Source organism: Pollachius pollachius, assembly GCF_949987615.1.
Source record: "Pollachius pollachius genome assembly, chromosome: 18".
NCBI lineage: Eukaryota > Metazoa > Chordata > Actinopteri > Gadiformes > Gadidae > Pollachius > Pollachius pollachius.
In genome coordinates, this window is record NC_136951.1 from 14655807 (window position 1) to 14672744 (window position 16938).

At 49.0% G+C, this 16938-nt stretch overlaps 1 protein-coding gene across 1 annotated transcript in view; it reads left to right on the forward strand.

The window, feature by feature from the left end:
- Positions 1-16938, forward strand: part of tbc1d22a (TBC1 domain family, member 22a) — a 106646-nt gene that overhangs the window by 57828 nt on the left and 31880 nt on the right. The window contains exon 11 of the mRNA XM_079756223.1: positions 9243-9318. Coding sequence (XP_079612349.1) covers positions 9243-9318 — 76 coding nt within the window. The remainder of the gene's footprint in view (positions 1-9242; positions 9319-16938) is intronic.

Consider the following 16938-nt stretch of genomic DNA (forward strand, 5'->3'; position numbering starts at 1 on the left):
CCGGATGGTCTCTCTCTCTCTGTCCCTCTGGTCTCTCTCTCTGAGACTCCTCTTATTAACAAGGCCGGCTGGTCTCTCTCTCACTCCTTGAGCCCGTCTCTCTCGGTCTCTCTCACTGAGCCTCCTCTTATTTACGAGGCCGGCTGGTCTCTCTCTCACACCTTGAACCTTTCTCTCTCTCTGGTCTCTCTCTCTGAGCCTTCTCTTCTTAACAAGTCGGACTGGTCTCTCCTTTAGCCTGTCTATCTCTCTCCCTCTGGTCTCTCTCTGAGCCTCGTCATCCTCTTATTAACAAGTAAAGCTGGTCTCTCTCTCAGGCCGTCTCTCTCTCTCTCCCTCTGGTCTCTCTGAGCCTCCACTTCTTAACAAGTCGGGATGGTCTCTCTCTCTCCTTTAGCCCATCTCTCTTTCTCCCTCTGGTCTCTCTGAGCCTCGTCCCCCTCTTATTAACAAGTCGGGCTGGTCTTTCTCTCTGAGCCCATCTCTCTCTCTCTCTCTGAGCCCGTCTCTCTCTCTCCTCCCCTTAACGAGGCGGGCTGCGTCTGACAGGCCAGCCGCGCGGCTCCTTTCTGCTGCAGGTTTCTCATTAGAGGACATTAGCCCTGACTGTTCGCAGCGCCGGCTAACTCCTCTGATCCAGAGCAGCAGCAGATGAACCCGCTCACTCGGTGCCTCGCCAGACAAGCGCTTGAACCCGCACAGTCGGCCGCCGGTAGTCTGCGTACAGAGACTTTAATTAAAAAAGAAAAAAGTGTTTTTTTTTTTATAATGAAAGTGTCTTTTTTAAAAGTCAGCAGACTTCGTAGTTGATTCGAAAATTCATGGTAATACAAATTCGCTCTCGACACTGACAATGCGTTTATAATCCTTGGATATGTATTGTGATCCAAATATCATCGTATCATATATGTTATAGAAACCACTTTTTCTTCATTGGTGAATAGTATGCTCTTCCAGTTAAAGTTCTCAGAGATACGGGATGGGGGATGAAAGGGTGAGGAGGGGATGAGTTTGGATGATGAATTGAATTGGAGTGCATGGGTGGGTTGTATTGAACTGGTGAACGTGTGTGGGAAGGTGAATGGGTGAGTTGATGGGAATGACAGTGGGTTGGAAGTGAGGGATTGGGTGTATGAATGTATGAAACGATGTCAATAGGGAGACTTGGCTCTCGGATCCGATTGGCTAATAAGGACTGCGCCCTGCAGCTGTTAATGAAACACGTGTACTGGTGTGTTCATGCTAATGTGTAGAAATAATGGAACTACCACTAACATAACTAGTGCCTCTCTAATGAATGACATCATCCCGTTTCCTCACCGCAGGGGGCTTTGGGCCCCATTAAGACACCTTAAGAGGATCTGATTAGCCCATTAGAATCTGAATATAATTAATAATAATAATCTGGTCAAAGTAATTAGGCAGAGGTATGAATTAAAATGGATGGTATGATGTGGCTCTCAGGTACGTCTCTGTCCCCGTTCGGGTGATCAAACATGCAAGCGTGTGTGTGTGTGTGTGTGTGTGTGTGTGTGTGTGTGTTCCAGCGGTATATCCTCAGAAAGGATTGCAGTCCATTGTTTCAGAGGATTAGTCGCACACATCCACACTTGAATGCAACGTTTGAGCACAATACACAAGGACAGGTCTAATGCCAGTGTGTGTGTTTGTGCCTGTGTATGCTTGTGTGTGTGTGTGTATGTTAGTGTGGCCTGTGTGTGTGTGTGTGGCCTGTATCTCTGTGTGTGTGTGTGTGTTTTGACCAGAGTGACGGGGAACACAGAGCAGCAGGCTGCGCTCCATTTCCACATCAAACAGACACTTGATGTAACCGCAGCCCCCCTCCACACAGCAACACGGGGCCGGACAAGCTGTCCTGGCAGGCTGGCTGGCTGCCTGGCTGACTGCCTGCTTGGAGGTTGAGTTGGCTGGCCGGTCAGTCAATCAAAGGTGTGTGCGTGCCTGCGTCTGCATGCACGCACTGTCGGCTCGTTGGCTGGCCCCCTCCACACAGCAACACGGGGCCGGACAAGCTGTCCTGGCAGGCTGGCTGGCTGCCTGGCTGACTGCCTGGTTGGAGGTTTAGTGAGCTGGCCAGTCAGTCAATCAAAGGTGTATGCGTGCGCGCTGTCGGCTTGTTGGCTGGCCTTGGCTGGATTGCTGGCTGGCCCTAGCTGTTTATTTGGTCCGTATGTGGCCGTCAGAGAGCAGGGCTGCTGTTTGATGCTGAGCTAGGAGCTCTTGGTGGCCTGTGGTCCTCCCCTCTCCATCACAGAGGAGTCACCTCAGGTGCCTGATGAGACGCAGCTACAATTCACTGGAAGTCGCTTAGGTTATATGTTAGGTTAGTGTGTGTGACACGTGTACACGTATGTATACACTGGATAACGGATACACTTGTTATTCACAGACGCATACTTCAATACACAGACAGACAGCCAGACAGACACAGAATGTTATAAATAATGGATGGATATTAAATTATGGTGATTACAGTAATAACGTGTGCTATCGCTATAAAGTAGCGATAGAACGCGTAACGTTAGACACGTGGTTCTGGAATCGGCTGCAACCTGACCGGGGACCACCTCTCCTTGCGGACCACCTCAACCCCAGGTCCAGGTCTTCAGCCCACCAGGCCCTCCTCAGACCGCCCCACTAGCTCCCTGCTTAAGGCCGCTTCATTACAGAGCGTGAATATCCAATATCGTTGTTACCCTAACTCGATGCGACGTGATCGATACACCACATATAAATCCACAGTTCTTCACTTAGAGTCGTTTTGATTTATGTCCTTGGCTTGCATACAATAACGGCGATCAATTTCACACCGAACCAGACTGAGTCAGGTTAATATGCACCGCTCCACCAGATCTCTTCAACGTAGCGGCCCAGATGTTTCCTTTGCCATGGCGGCACTTGTCCGTCAAGTTCTTTTGATTAATGTCGGTCTCTTTATGGATCTCGCATGAATTAAGCCCACACCTCCTCGTGGAGTATTAGGTCTGCAGACGTTATTTTCTCTTTTCCAACATTAATGTGTAAAAGGCGGCATGTGGCTCAGGAGGTAGAGAAGGTTGGCTGGCAACCGGAAGGTTGCTTGTTCGATCCCCGGCTCCTCCTAGCGTGTGTCAAGGTTTCCTTGAGCAAGACACCTCAATTGCTCCCGACGAGCTGGCTGTTGCCTTGCATAGTTGACACCACCCTCACTATGCGAATGTGTGCATGAATGGGTGCATGAATGGGTGAGTGTGTGTTTTGTGCTGGCTGCTTCCTGTTTAGCTAGCCCTGTGTTTGCGCCTGACCTTTTCATCCTAAATCTTAGAAGACAGTAACTTCAAGAGACCTTGGAGTTTGTTCTTGGATTCCCATATCTTAAGTCCCCTTATGCTCTATGGTAATACGCCATGTTTCATCTTTCACCTTTTTTCCAGGATCATTAAAAAGTCATATTCTCTGCTGCCTGTTCTGTTCCTTGAGCAAGGCCCCGGGCTTACCCTGACCCTCAGCCTGGGTGTCCCTGTTGAGCTGGTTGTTGGCCTGCATGGTTTCCCAGCAGTGTGTGAACGTGTGTGTAGTTAAGCAGGAAGGGGAGGGTGTGTGATGTGATTACTCAAGTTTTTTGTCCGTCGTAATTTGCCTGGCTAATCCAATGGAGCAAACACAGCAACTCTAGGACCGTTATTAAGAGTGAAACGTTTGACAGTAGGTTGACAATAGGTTGATAAATCAACAGTATGGGTCTCCCAGTTCTGAAACGTTGATCACGGCATAACACGTATAATTATTGTTCCATGTTAAACTAACTAACCTAATCCAACAAATCTATCTAACTCTATCGATGTCTGATTATTTTCCATTGTTGTATTAGTTAGGTATAACTCATCTATCCACCACAATGTAGACTGCTAATTACATTCCCTGATCTCTCATCCATATAAGGTCATGACCCAATATGGAAATTCAAATGTGCATCACGGTTAGTAAACACAAACTGCATAGTAACATTAACAGGCATTGGATGGGAAATACCTTTATTCAGACACGGTTACGTGCGATTAAGGACGTCCAATGCAAACTTGATTCATGTGGGTAACTGTAGTTGGGTGTATGACTCCCATTCCTTCATTCTTCTGCTAAATTGAATCGGGTGCAATAAAAATAGACTGTTAAAATGATAATGGAACAATTTTGCAAAAGTGTGGATTGATTTCTAAATCTCTGCGGCCCGGCCCCCAAAGGTGCGCGCCCCTGTGGTTGAGAACCACTCCAGTAAAGTGAGTGGAGGGGCCCGACTGCGCTCCATAAATGCAGTCCATTTAACATTTCAAACTCTGGGGGGGGGCTCAGGTGCCCCCCCGCCTGCCTATTTGGTTTTCCTCTGCGCCGCCCAAACTGTGAGCCAGGCAGCGGTCCTCCACCAGAGCCCGTTCAAATTCAAAGAGGTGGATGGAGGGAGGAAGTGATGACAAGTTTAAAAATCCATTATTCCCACAGTACACCTGGGAGGCACTCTCGGTTTTAAAGAGATCCGACGGAAACCCGCCTGTTATGCTAATTCCCTGTCTCCGGCTTCTTCAGCAGGGGTCCTTAATGGGATTCAGCCCCGGACGCCACCAGGAGAAATACTAATGCCGTGCCCGTTAGCGCGCACCGCTGACTCTAATGTAGGAAGGCCCCTGGCCCCTGGTCAGCCTCGGGTCCCTGGGGGCCCCATGGCAGGCCAGGCCGGCCCGCTGGTGGTTCTGACCCGGGACAGGTGGTTCTGGAGAGGCCAGACCTTCTGAGTGGGGAAGTGAGGGGAGAAGGAGGGCAGAATGAAGTAGGTTGGTGAATGTGTTGTGGTGGCATGTGACTCAGGAGGTTGAGCGGGTTGGCTGGTAGCCGGAAGGTTGCTGGTTAAATCCCCGGCTCCTCCTAGCTGAGTGTCGAGGTGTCCCTGAGCAAGTTGCCTTGCATGGTTGACACCGCCGTCTGTGCATTAATGGGTGAGCGTTGGGTAATATTGTAAAGCACTGGTGTTACAACATTAGCACCAGGCCATGTTGTAGCACCAGTGGCCACTGGTCAGAAATTTACAATTTACCAATTTACCGAATGTTTGTTCCAAAAAGTGATAAACTTTGGTTAAAACTAATCCAGGGGAAGCTCACTGGAACCTCACATTTTAGAATATCATTATATCCAAATATTTCTGAGTAAGCTTCAGTTGTCAGTGCCAGCTCGAAAGATGGACAGTTGGCCAGAGCTCCAAACACTAAACAAATTAATTAAAACCATTTCTTCAGACTTCTTTACTTATATTGTACATGCTCCATATGGCATGTTTTATCTATGTCCCATGACCCTATGACCCATCTATTTCATTAAAATGATGAAACAACCTCCAAATGGGAATTTAAGTCCTGCAATAATTCAAGTTCTTATGCATGCAAATATAACTTACATTTGGATGGATTTTATATATTTATCCTCCATCAGCAGCACGGAGAGCAATAATCCTTGGACTTTGATTTAAACTGTTTTGCCCTCTGTGTACACACACACACACACACGTGACAAGACACGGAGCGTGGTCTTGGCACCAGCAGTGTTGAACCACCAGGCCGTGTTGTAACCACAGGCCCTGGTTAGGGTTAGGGTTAGGGTTAGGCCCTGGTTAGGGTTAGGGTTAGACCCTGGTTAGGGTTAGGGTTTGGCCCTGGTTAGGGTTAGGGTTAGGCCCTGGTTAGGGTTAGGGTTAGGCCCTGGTTAGGGTTAGGGTTAGGGTTAGGCCCTGGTTAGGGTTAGGGTTAGGCCCCGGTTTAGCACCAGGCCGTGTTGAGGCTGGTCTTATCTCCGTTCCCCTCTCGCCGGGGAGGGTTCCATCTGTTCCTCCGAGGCCCGGTGGGGGGTGCCAGCAGAGGGGTCTCCCTGGGCCGGCGGCAGGGGCACGGTGACAGGCGTCCTGCAGACGGCGGTCAGCCAGACGCTTCCCGTCCCGCTCTGGTCCCTCCCCCCGGGGGGCGGGAGGCGGGGGGGACGGGTTGGCTGGGCTGTCACTCATCCTGCGCCCACAGACGGCAACTTGCAGACACTCAGTAGAGTGATATGAACACAAACACACACACACAACACACACACACACACACACACACACACACACACACACACACACACACACACACACAGTGCGCCGGGGCCAGCTGGAGTGTGTTCTTGTAGGGCCCGGTTGAGTGACAGGACGTGTGTTGGGGGTCCCTCGAGGGAGGGTGTGCGCAGCGTTGGTGTGTCTGCGTTTGTGCGTGTCTGGCATATACATATAAATAAGTGTCAGTGTGGACGGAAGGGATTTCTGTGTGATTGTGTGTATACGCTGCTTGTGGTTTGCATTGAGTCGGTGTCAATGATGGACTGAGGATTTCCTCAGTCCATCATCCTGGAGCGCTGAAGGCTACATACACGTGCACATATGTGCACACACGCACACACACACACACACACACACACACACACACACACACACACACACACACACTGCAATATGTTTTGTGGCACAGAGCTCTTCGATTTTCTATTCATATTGAGTTCGTTTTTACTGATACTTTATTGCTTTTGGCTCTGTCTGTCCTTCTGTCCGTCATTCTTTCTGATGCTGTTTTATACACACACACACACACACACTCGGATGATTATTGCCTGTCTTGCTTTGGTACTGCCGTCAACTCTGACTTTTATTGTTGTCCACATCTTATCTAGTCCTGTCATCTCCTGACACACACACACACACAGATGTGCATTGTACTCCGGGTCATGTCCACCTTCATGACAGACATCCTTGGCCACAATGAGAGCCAATCACTGAGCAGCCTGCAGCCATTGTTGTTGTTAATAGAGGAGAGGGGACATCGACCCAGAGGGGGAAGGTTGACAGAGGGAGGGAGAGGGGAGGGGGGTGAAGAGGGGAGGGAGATGGAGAGAAAGATAGAGAGGGGGAGAGGGGGGTGTGAGAAAGACAGAGGAGATGCAGAGAGAGAGAGATGGGGGGGGGGGGGAGGGGAGAGAGATATGGGGGGGGAGAGATGAGAGAGAAGAGGGGGGAGAGAGAGGGGGGGGAGAGAGAATTAGAGAATTAAAGCGAGCAGCTTTAATAATGCAGATGTAATTAGTTGTGCCCTCTAGCTCTTTAGACTGGCCCTTCACTTGTTTAAAGCCCTTAACCACATTAAGAAGCTGGGGGCCGAGGGGCGCAGGGGGGAGACGGGGAAGACCGGGGGAAGGGGGGAGAGATGGAGATCCTCAATCTCAGATGGTTTGGTCCACTCTGGCCTCTGGAGAAATCTCCAAGTACAAAATAAGTATTGTGCTTGGTATTCTCATGTTTATACTTTGAATGAACATACATTTATATGTATGTTCATAATTTCTGTTTTACTTTAAGTCGTTTGTTGTAATGTTGTTTTCCCATCCTAGGATGGGGAAGTTTATTCTGTCCTTTGGACATCTTTTCATGATTGTTTTTCCAATTGTTTATTCCTTCACTTTATTCAGTGTTTGGTTTAGCTCTTGGCCTTTTTAACGGGAACTCTGTGCAGAGAAAATACTATAAAAAATATACGCTTTTTATGGACTGAAGGTTGTAATTTCAATAGGAAACAAAGGTGTAAAAATTGGAAGATTTAAAATATATATATGTTATTTAAAAACATATAAGCAGCTAGTATTGTTTAAAACAGCATCAGCTTTTAGACTGAACAATTCTTTCTTTCTCTCTAATACAGTTATCATGACATGAGAATACAGTTGTCATGAGATTACAGTTGTCATGTAATGACGTGAGATTACAGTTGCATTGACATGAGAATACAGTTGACATTTCATGAGATTAGTTGTCATGTCATGACATTAGATTACAGTTGGCATGTCATGATATGAGGTTACAGTTAGCATGTCATGACATGAGATCACAGTTGTCAAGATATGTCAATAAGGTAAAGAAAGGAGTCCATTGTTGGAAAGGATGAAGCTATAGAGGTAGAGAAGGAGAGAGCGATTTAAAAAGGAAAAAGGGAAAGAAAAAGAGATGAAGGGAGAGGCAGATATGAGAGGATGAAACGAGAGAGGGAGTGTAAGGAGGAGGGAATTATGTGAAAGGATGAGGGAGTGATAGGAGAGAGATATTGAGGGAGGTAGGGAGGATATGGAAGTAAAAGGAAGGAGAGAGAACCAGAGTGACATTGTCATGTGGTGGCTTACACACACACACACACACACACACACACACACACACACACACACACACACAGGGCTGCTCTGCTGAGCCTGAAGGACAACCAGAGCTGTATGTTGCTTAATGACTTCTCTCTCTCCCTCGCTCCCTCTTTTCCTGCCCTCCTCTCTCCCCGTCCCTCTCTTTGCGTCTTAACTTCTTTCTCTCTGCTTCTTTCCCTCTCTGTGTCTCTCCCTATTTTTGTCTTTCTCTCTGCCCTTCTCTTAATCTCTCACTCCCTCACTCTATCACACCACCTCTCTCTCCCTCACTGTCTATTTCTTTCTCTCCCTCCCTCTCTCCCTCTCCATCGTTCTCTCCCTCTCTCTCTCTTCATCATTCTCTCCCTCTCGCCCTCCCTATCCCTTTCCCTCTCTCTCTTTCTCCATCGTTCTCTTCCTCTCTTTCTATTTGCCACCTCAGCTGTTTTCTAGACACTCTGAAATTACCCCTCCAGGAAACCTTATTTGCTGTGTGTGTGTGTGTGTGTGTGTGTGTGTGTGTGTGTGTGTGTGTCAGTGTGTAACATGTGTAACCTTACCATGTGCCCTATATGCCAAAAAAAACAGAATAATCTTCAGATCAGCTCCCTATATACACTATAAAATACAATCTACTCCCAGACCACCATGTCGCTGCGTGTGATCGCCTCAGATGAACATCATGTATATAAAAACTGAGCTCAAACCAGACAATCACCCAGCATTATCAGCTGGTATACAGGGGCGGGATAGTGGCCATACTACGACAACCAAAGCTTCTGGGTTCGATCCCCAATGTCCACCTGTAGGCGTTGTATAACAAGAGGCCTTTACCCTGTTATATGCTGAATGAGTGGATCAATAAAATAATGAGATAAATAACTATTATGACAACTGACTTCCGGTGACCACAATATATAAAAACGACAAGCGACCAAAAAATTGGTAAACACGGTAATGGTGCCACAACAGTAACTATAGCAACTCAGTGTTATTTGTGTCCCTCTGTGCAGGATAACTACACGTTCGCCCAGCCCGGGATTCAGAGGAAAGTCAAAGCCCTGGAAGAGCTGGTCAGCAGGATCGATGGTGAGACGCCCGTCTGTCTGCTTCCAAGTCTGTCTGTCTATCTCCATGTCTGTCTGTCTGTCTCCATGTCTTTCTGTCTGTCTGTCTCCATGTCTGTCTGTCTGTCTGTCTGTCTGTCTGTCTACCAGTATGCCTGCTGTTCTTTCTACTTGGCGACCATGTCTGTCTGTCTTTCTACCTGCCTGTCTCTCTGTCTGTCTCCCTGTCTGTCTCCTTGTCTGTCTCTCTCCCTTTCTGCCTGACTGCCTTTTCTGTCTGTCTGTCTGTCTGTCTGTCTGTCTGTCTGTCTGTCTGTCTGTCTGTCTGCCTGTCAGCCTTGTTGTTTTATTTTTCTCCTTTTGTCTTCCATTGTGTCGCGTTAACATATCCTCTTACCTCTGCACACTGGAAGGAATCAGTGACACGCACACAAACCCAAACCAACCCTCTGCACAGGCAGCGTTTCAGTGCCCTGGTAACGTGTCTCCCTCCCATGTCAGCGTGTGTGTTTCCCTCCAGCGACTTCATCTCCTGTCTTCCATCCCAGCTACTCTCCGCTAGGCCACGACACGCTTTGCTTTGGGACGGGTCTCGGGGTCGTCCGCTGACGGCAACCTTTTACACAACTCCTGAATGATTATATTCGTCGTCTGCTTTGGAAGATTAGTCCCCCTACTTACGTCTGGAAAGGAGCAAAATGAATCAAAAGCGACCTCTCCCGCAGAGCCATATTTTGTTGCATCTGTTTCCTCCGTGACCCTGTGTGACCCGTTCTTCTCTCTCCAACGTCTCGCTGTCTAAAGGCCCCTCACCGTTCGGCCGGCTCCAGCAAATCACCGGCCAAAACACACCGCACGCTGTGTGCAGGATACATCCAAATTTAGTGTTACCCTGAGAAACGGCGGCATTAGTGAATTAAACCTGTTCACACCTCCATTGACGCCGCTGCTGCCAGTTGGCAATTAGAAAGATTGGAAAGTTCCCTGTTCTTGTCTGTAAGACAAGGTCTTGAGAAGGGAAAAAAGGTCTGTTATTTTATTGCTAAAAATCGGCAGGGCACCACAGAGGGGGGGGAGAGATGGGGGGAGAGATGGGGGAGTGTTAAGAGAGAGAAAGATGAGGAAGAGAGAGGGTGCTGAGATGGGGGAGAGAGAGTGTGTTAAGAAGGATAAAGATGGGTGAGAGAGAGGCAAATGCTTGGTAAACACTAAATGATAATTTGCCTGATAGCGTGGCCAATTTTCTCCTTCCAACGCTAGTGCGCAAGGCCCGATTTTTGATGGTTCTTACGATTTGGTTGCCAGATTACCCTTTTGTGTGGGGTATTATAATTCTCTTTTAAAGGACTTGGCCGGTTCGCCTGATACCGCAGGTGAATTGATGACATTGTCTGTGTCGAGTTGTAAACCAAACCTTTTTTTTCTCCGTTATGGCGTGTTGTGTGATTGTCAGTTGGCCAGTGTTGGACATCCATTATGCTCCAGACGAGTGTTCAGCACGATCTCGTAAGTGGAGCTCAGGGTTTTCCAGCAAAAGTGCAAATGAACTGCCACGGCTGGGTTGTTTTTCATCTTTTACCCATGAACAAAGCAATCCACTAATACCATTAACTGGTTTGAAGGCAGCAATATGCAATCTGTGTTCGCGCTCGCGGATGTAGAGACAGAGCTAGACCCTGAGAGGCGAGACTTTAGGACTCTTGAATGTTAAATGCTCTGATCATGAGCCCGGTGGTGAACCTTGGATCTGACAGTGGATTGTTTGTTGCTTCGACCCACCGGGTTCACTGGACTGGTTCAGTTTGGAAAAAAGGACAATTTGTTCTGTGTCCGTTCATAAAACCGTGAACGGAGCACTTTAGATTCAGAGGTGAATGCTGAGGCCGTGTTCCAACATTTAAATTGCACTCTTCCTGCAGATACCCTCGAGACTTGGAGAAATGTTGCTTGGTATTTAGCTTCCTTTAGCGTGGCAGCTATCTTTGTTCAGAATCGTATTCCCTACGGTGCTTTCTTGTGTCGGACCCTCAAAGTTTAATTAGAAATGTTTTGACAAAAGTGAGCGCTTAGAGATTTGTGAGATTTCCAGATTTGAGAACTGGGTTTTAGGGAACTGGGTTATTAGAGAATGGAATCGGTTGTTCCCATTCCAATATGGTGTGCTGTTCTGGCCAATCGCTGCCCTCCTCTCACCTAATGGGCAGAACCGTTAAATGTATGTTAATCTGTCGTTAGGCGTGTGGTCTGTCCTGTTCTCTGTGAAAAACTTAACGGAAAGGTAAAGAGAGAGGTAGGGAGAGAGAGCGGTTTAAAAGTGTGGGGGTGGGAGAGAAAAACAAAGAGAAAGGCAGCAAGGTACAGCTAGAGAGAGGGAGGTGGAGAGAGGTTGAGAAGGGAGGGGAGAGTGAGAGAGGGAGATGGAGAGGTTGAGAGGGGAGGGAGAGTGAGAGTAAGAGTGAGAGAGTTCTTAATCAGAGTCTTAACTTGGACCTGAAGGTCGCCGGGGTCTCTTGGCAGCTGCATCTGGGGTGAGGGTTAACGTCTCTGATGTCTGGAGTTAAACGCCTGCTACCTGTCGGGTTGCCTAGCAACAGCTGTAGGTGTGTGTGTCGGTGTGTGCATATGTGTGTGTGTGTGTGTGGATGCCTCCCTGCCAAACAAGTGACTGTAGATAGACAGCTGAGTGCTGGAACTCACACATTATTACTGCGCTGAAACACCTCCAGACCTCCGCAGGCAGACACACACACGCTGATCACTGCAGTGAAGACATTCTGTTGTGAGGAGGAATGCAGCGGTATCTTAACGAGATACAAGCATTTCTATTAAGATCCCAAAATACCACAAAACAAGCACATAGTCTGGGCTGTGGCAGCGCGGCGAACTTCACACACACAACATTTGGAAGCTTATTAAACCCCAACTTATGTGTTACAATACGCAGACCCCCGACAGAGAAACACGTGGAATTTAATTAAGATGCATACGCGCACGAACACACACGCACCCTCAAGTGTTGCACAAAGCCCTACGATTTTCTATTCATAATGAATTGGTTTTTACTGATACTTTATTGTATTTGGTTCTGTCCGACTGTCCGTCAGTCTTTCTGATGAGGGAGTCAGTGAGAGAGGGAGATGGAGGGAGGTTGAGCGAGCGCGATGGACACACACACACACACACACACATACACACACACACACACACACACACACACACTCGTCAGAGAGGTGTCAGGAGGAGGGGATGGTAGGTGATCAGAGAACAAGGACTGATCAGCCCCCTGGTTCTGTTCCAAAGACTCTCAGTGTTCTGCTCTGACCTTGTGACTCTCCGAACACTCCCCTGGGTCACCTGCACCTGTCAGCCAATCAGAGAGGAGGGATGTGCTGCCTGGATTAGGAGGGAGAGAGGGAGAAGAGAGAGGGGGAGAGATAGAGAGAGGCGAAATGGGGGGGGGGGGGGGGGGGGGTGGGGGGGATATAGGGGGAAAAGAGAGATTGCTATTATCCTTATTTCATATTGGTGATACTCAACATATTACATCCTTTGAATGCTTAATCATGCCAACAAACATTGTGTAAAGGTTGAATTGTTCAAGAGAGAGAAAAGTATATAAACTTGAGACAATGTCAAACAGAGAAAGAGATGCATAACCCTTTATGTTTACCATTGGCTTTTTAGCTGTTTACTTTGACCTGTCTGTCTGCCCTGTCCGTCATTCTGTCTACCTGCTGTGTCATCGACGGTCAAGGCTACCTCTGCCATCAGCGACGCTAGCATCTCGCGGGGATCAGATTGTGCTTAGAGTCTAGCGTTACAGGATTGTCTTTCCTTGCATTGTTGACGCAGCAGCTGATGGCGAGAATGATGACCGCACAGGCTGCCGTCACCCATGGCTCTGTTTAACTGGCGCTCGCACTTTGAGAGATAGCTGTTTTAGCGATAGCTCGGTGTTTTAGCGATAGCTCCGTGTAACTGAAGCTTGCGGTTTGAGCAATAGCTCTCTGTTTCAGCTCTAGCTCGTGGTATCAGAGATAGCTCTCTGTTTAAGCGATAGCTCACTTTTTCAGCGATAGCTTGCTGTTTCAGCTTTAGTTCGCTGTTTCAGCGATAGCTTGCTGATTTAGCGATAGCTCTCTTGTTTAGCTATAGCTCGCGGTATTAGCGATAGCTATCTATTTGCGCCATAGCTCTCTGATTTAGCGATAGCGTGCTGATTTAGCGAAAGATCCCTGATTTAGCAATAGGTCTCGGTTTTAGCGATAGCTCTCTGTGTGAGCGAAAGCTTGTGGTATTAGCGATAGCTCTCTGTTTTGGCTGTCTCTTATGGTATTAGCCGTGACCCTCACATGCAGACAGGAGCCGACTCAAAGGTGGCCTTCTGTAGGAGGTGGAGGTAGAGCAGAGACCTTAGCATAAGCCTCTCCGCTCAGGAGGCCGGCGGCTCGCTCAAAGGGCTCAGCCTCAGGCCCACTGGTCGATGGTCAGAGCCCAGAGCTCTGAGTGTGAGAGTGTCTGAGGGTCTGGGCAGGGGGGGGGGGGGGGGGTACAGTCACCGGCCAATCGCTGAGGTTTACGGCCGGTACAGCAACGTGAAGCAACACCATGCTTCTCTTCCAAGACCCTGGGAGCTGGCGCAGCATTGGCAGCATGCTCATGTACAACAGCCAGTTCATCACTCTGAGAGATACTGGACTTCTCTGCTGCCGTTAACTCCCGGACAGAAACATTTGAATTCGGGACGGTGGAAATGTTGACATCAACCAATTATCCATGCCGTTCTGAATCGGAATGTGATGAATCATTTCGGTGTAAACATTTCAAAGGGGGTGAAATGTAATGGAGAGGTAAAGTCAGGTCGAGGTGGTGAGGGGGGGGCGGGGGGGATGGTCAATAGAGGGGGAGAGCAACTGGGACGACCGTCGGTAGAAAGAAGTGGATGAACAGAGAAAGCGAGACAGAGAGCGGGCGAGGGAGAGTGATGGAGAGGGCGGGGAAGGGGCCGGAGAGATTGATAGGGAGGAAGAGAGGGATGGATGGGGAGGGAGTGATGGCGGGGACGGGGGAGAGGATAAAGAGAGGGATGGATAGAGCGAAAGGTCAGTGTTTCATTGGATTAATGTTCACAATACCTGGGTCACCAAGTTGGTCTTCAGCTCACCTCTCTGTCACCCGCACCCCCATCTCGCTCTCCACCCCTCTCTCCATCTCTCTACCTCTCTCTAACTCTCTCTTCCTCTACCTCTCCATCTTTCCCTTCCCCCTCTCCCTGTCTCCCTCTCGGTCTCCCTCTCTATTACAACAGACAGATCTCCCTCTATCTCTCTTACCCTCTCGCTCACAGCTCTCTCCATCTCTGTCAAACAGAGGGCAGACACTCGCGGAGAGCGAGCAAGAGAGAGAGAGGGAATGAACCACGCCTACCTTTAGTCAAAGCAGGGGTGTGGGAGGAAAAGAAGAAAGAAAGGAACGAACGAAAGTGAAGAGCAGAGACGGGAACGGTTGTGGCGTTGTGTCTTGAACCGTCCGCCGCTTCCCCGGCCCAGTCTCGCCTTCCTCTCCCCCTCTCATCCTCGCGGTAACCTTTTAGTGGCTGCGTTGTGCGTTCCCCTCCCCTCTCTGAATGAGGGCATGTGTGCGTGGATCATAACCTGTTCTGTCCTGTGTGCTGTGGGGACACACCGGGCCAGAACACCGTAGTACTGCATGGATTGTTTCTGACGTCTGACCTTTCGGCTGTTTATTTTGGGGTGGGTGGATGTGTCGTCTTTGAGGAAGCCCAGCTAGTTTGTTCTCCTGCAGGAGAGGCTTTTTAAATATGTATTTAGCGAGGGTACAAACGATGATGGAAACCAGCGCTCAGGCTTATGTGTGTCGGCGACCCACTGCCTTCGGGGGCTTCATGAAAATCCCATCGTTGATGCGCATACACATCTGCGTGCATGACAGAAATGACGTCATATTCAATCTCTCGGTGAACGCTTTGATTCACATTTTGCCGGGAAACGTTTCCCTGTCAATTTAATTCCAAGGGGTGTCAATTTACATTGACAAATCATGTGGAAAAATCTCTGACTCTCTGTCTCTGTGTCTGTCTCTGTCTCTCAGTCTCTATCTCTCTCTCTGTCTCGCTCTCTGTCTTTCTCTGTCCGGTCTGTCCACTCACATCCAGTCTGTCCCTCGAATCCAGTCCATTACCGCGGCAAACCAACTCCTCTCTGTACAGAATGCGGTTGCTTTTGCTTTTCAAATGCAGTCCAACTGAATTTGAATAAGTGTAAAACGAAAACAACAACAGATCACTTGGGCTTTGAATCATTTAAAGTGACCCTGATTCAAAGGAGCTGGAGAGAGGCGTGTGGAACGTGTTTTAACTCTCTTTCATCTGCATTCCCCTCATCGATTCGTTTACTTGCTGGCTTACTGCTCTGGTCATACGGTAATGCATTGATCGTGCCAATACACTGTTTAGAGAGAGGCACAGATGTAGCCTTGAGGGTGAGAAAGAGGGAGGAAGAGGGAGGGAGAGAGAGAGTGGGTGGGTTAGGAGAGAGGGTAAGGAGAGAGTGAGAGAGACAGAAGGTAAGGAGAGAGAGAGTCGGTTAGGAGAGAGAGGGTTAAGAGAGAGACCGGGTTAGGAGAGAGAGAGAGAGAGAGAGAGAGAGAGAGAGAGAGAGAGAGAGAGAGAGAGAGATAGTAAGGAGAGAGAGAGAGGGTAAGGAGAGAGAGAGAGAGAGAGAGAGATAGTAAGGAGAGAGAGAGAGAGGGTTAGGAGCGAGAGGGAGAGTAGAGGGAGGACACAGAGAAACGGCAGTGAGAGTGGAGCTGTAATTATGTTTGGTGGAGAGGAGAACTGGCCCGCACAGAATCTGCCTCGTTGGCAAAACCTTAAAAGATATTCACCAGTCAGTTTGCGACCTTTGACCTTCTCCTTGACCCACCCCCACTGCCCCCAGCAACACCAGCACCAGCAGCTGCTGCGCAACCTTGCTAGTCAGCTCGCGGCCCGAGCCACACATGAGCAGGAAGTGGAGACCGGAAAACTGCGATGTCATTTCCATCTGCCTCCACACCTGCTCTCTACCTCCATCCCCGTTTCAGCCTCCCCCTAAAAGTACCCCCACCACCAGTACCACCACCACCTCTACCACCACCACCAGTATAACCACCACCACCAGTATCACCACCAGTACCCACACCACCTCCAACTCCACTAGTTCCACCACCAGTACTACCCCCACCAGTACCACCACCAACAATATCACCATCACCACCTCCACCGCCGCCAGCACCACCACCACCAGTTCCACCACCACCTCCACCAGTGCAGCCACCTCCACCAGTACCACCACCTCCACCAGTACCGCCACCTCCACCAGTACTACCATCCCCAACAGTACCAACACCAGTACCACCAGTGGTTTTGATTAGTCTTTCCAAGCCCCTTTTAAAGTGTGGCCTACGGTGTCAACACGAGAAGTGTTCATCCGGTTACATGATGGATGGATCCACCCAGCAACCTACACAGTATTAGGCTCTCCATCCATCATGCAGCCGGGTGGATACTGGGGGGCAGTGGTGAGAGAGGGTAGTGCAGGCGGTAACTGGGATCTTTTTCTGGAAATAGACCCCCTTTTTT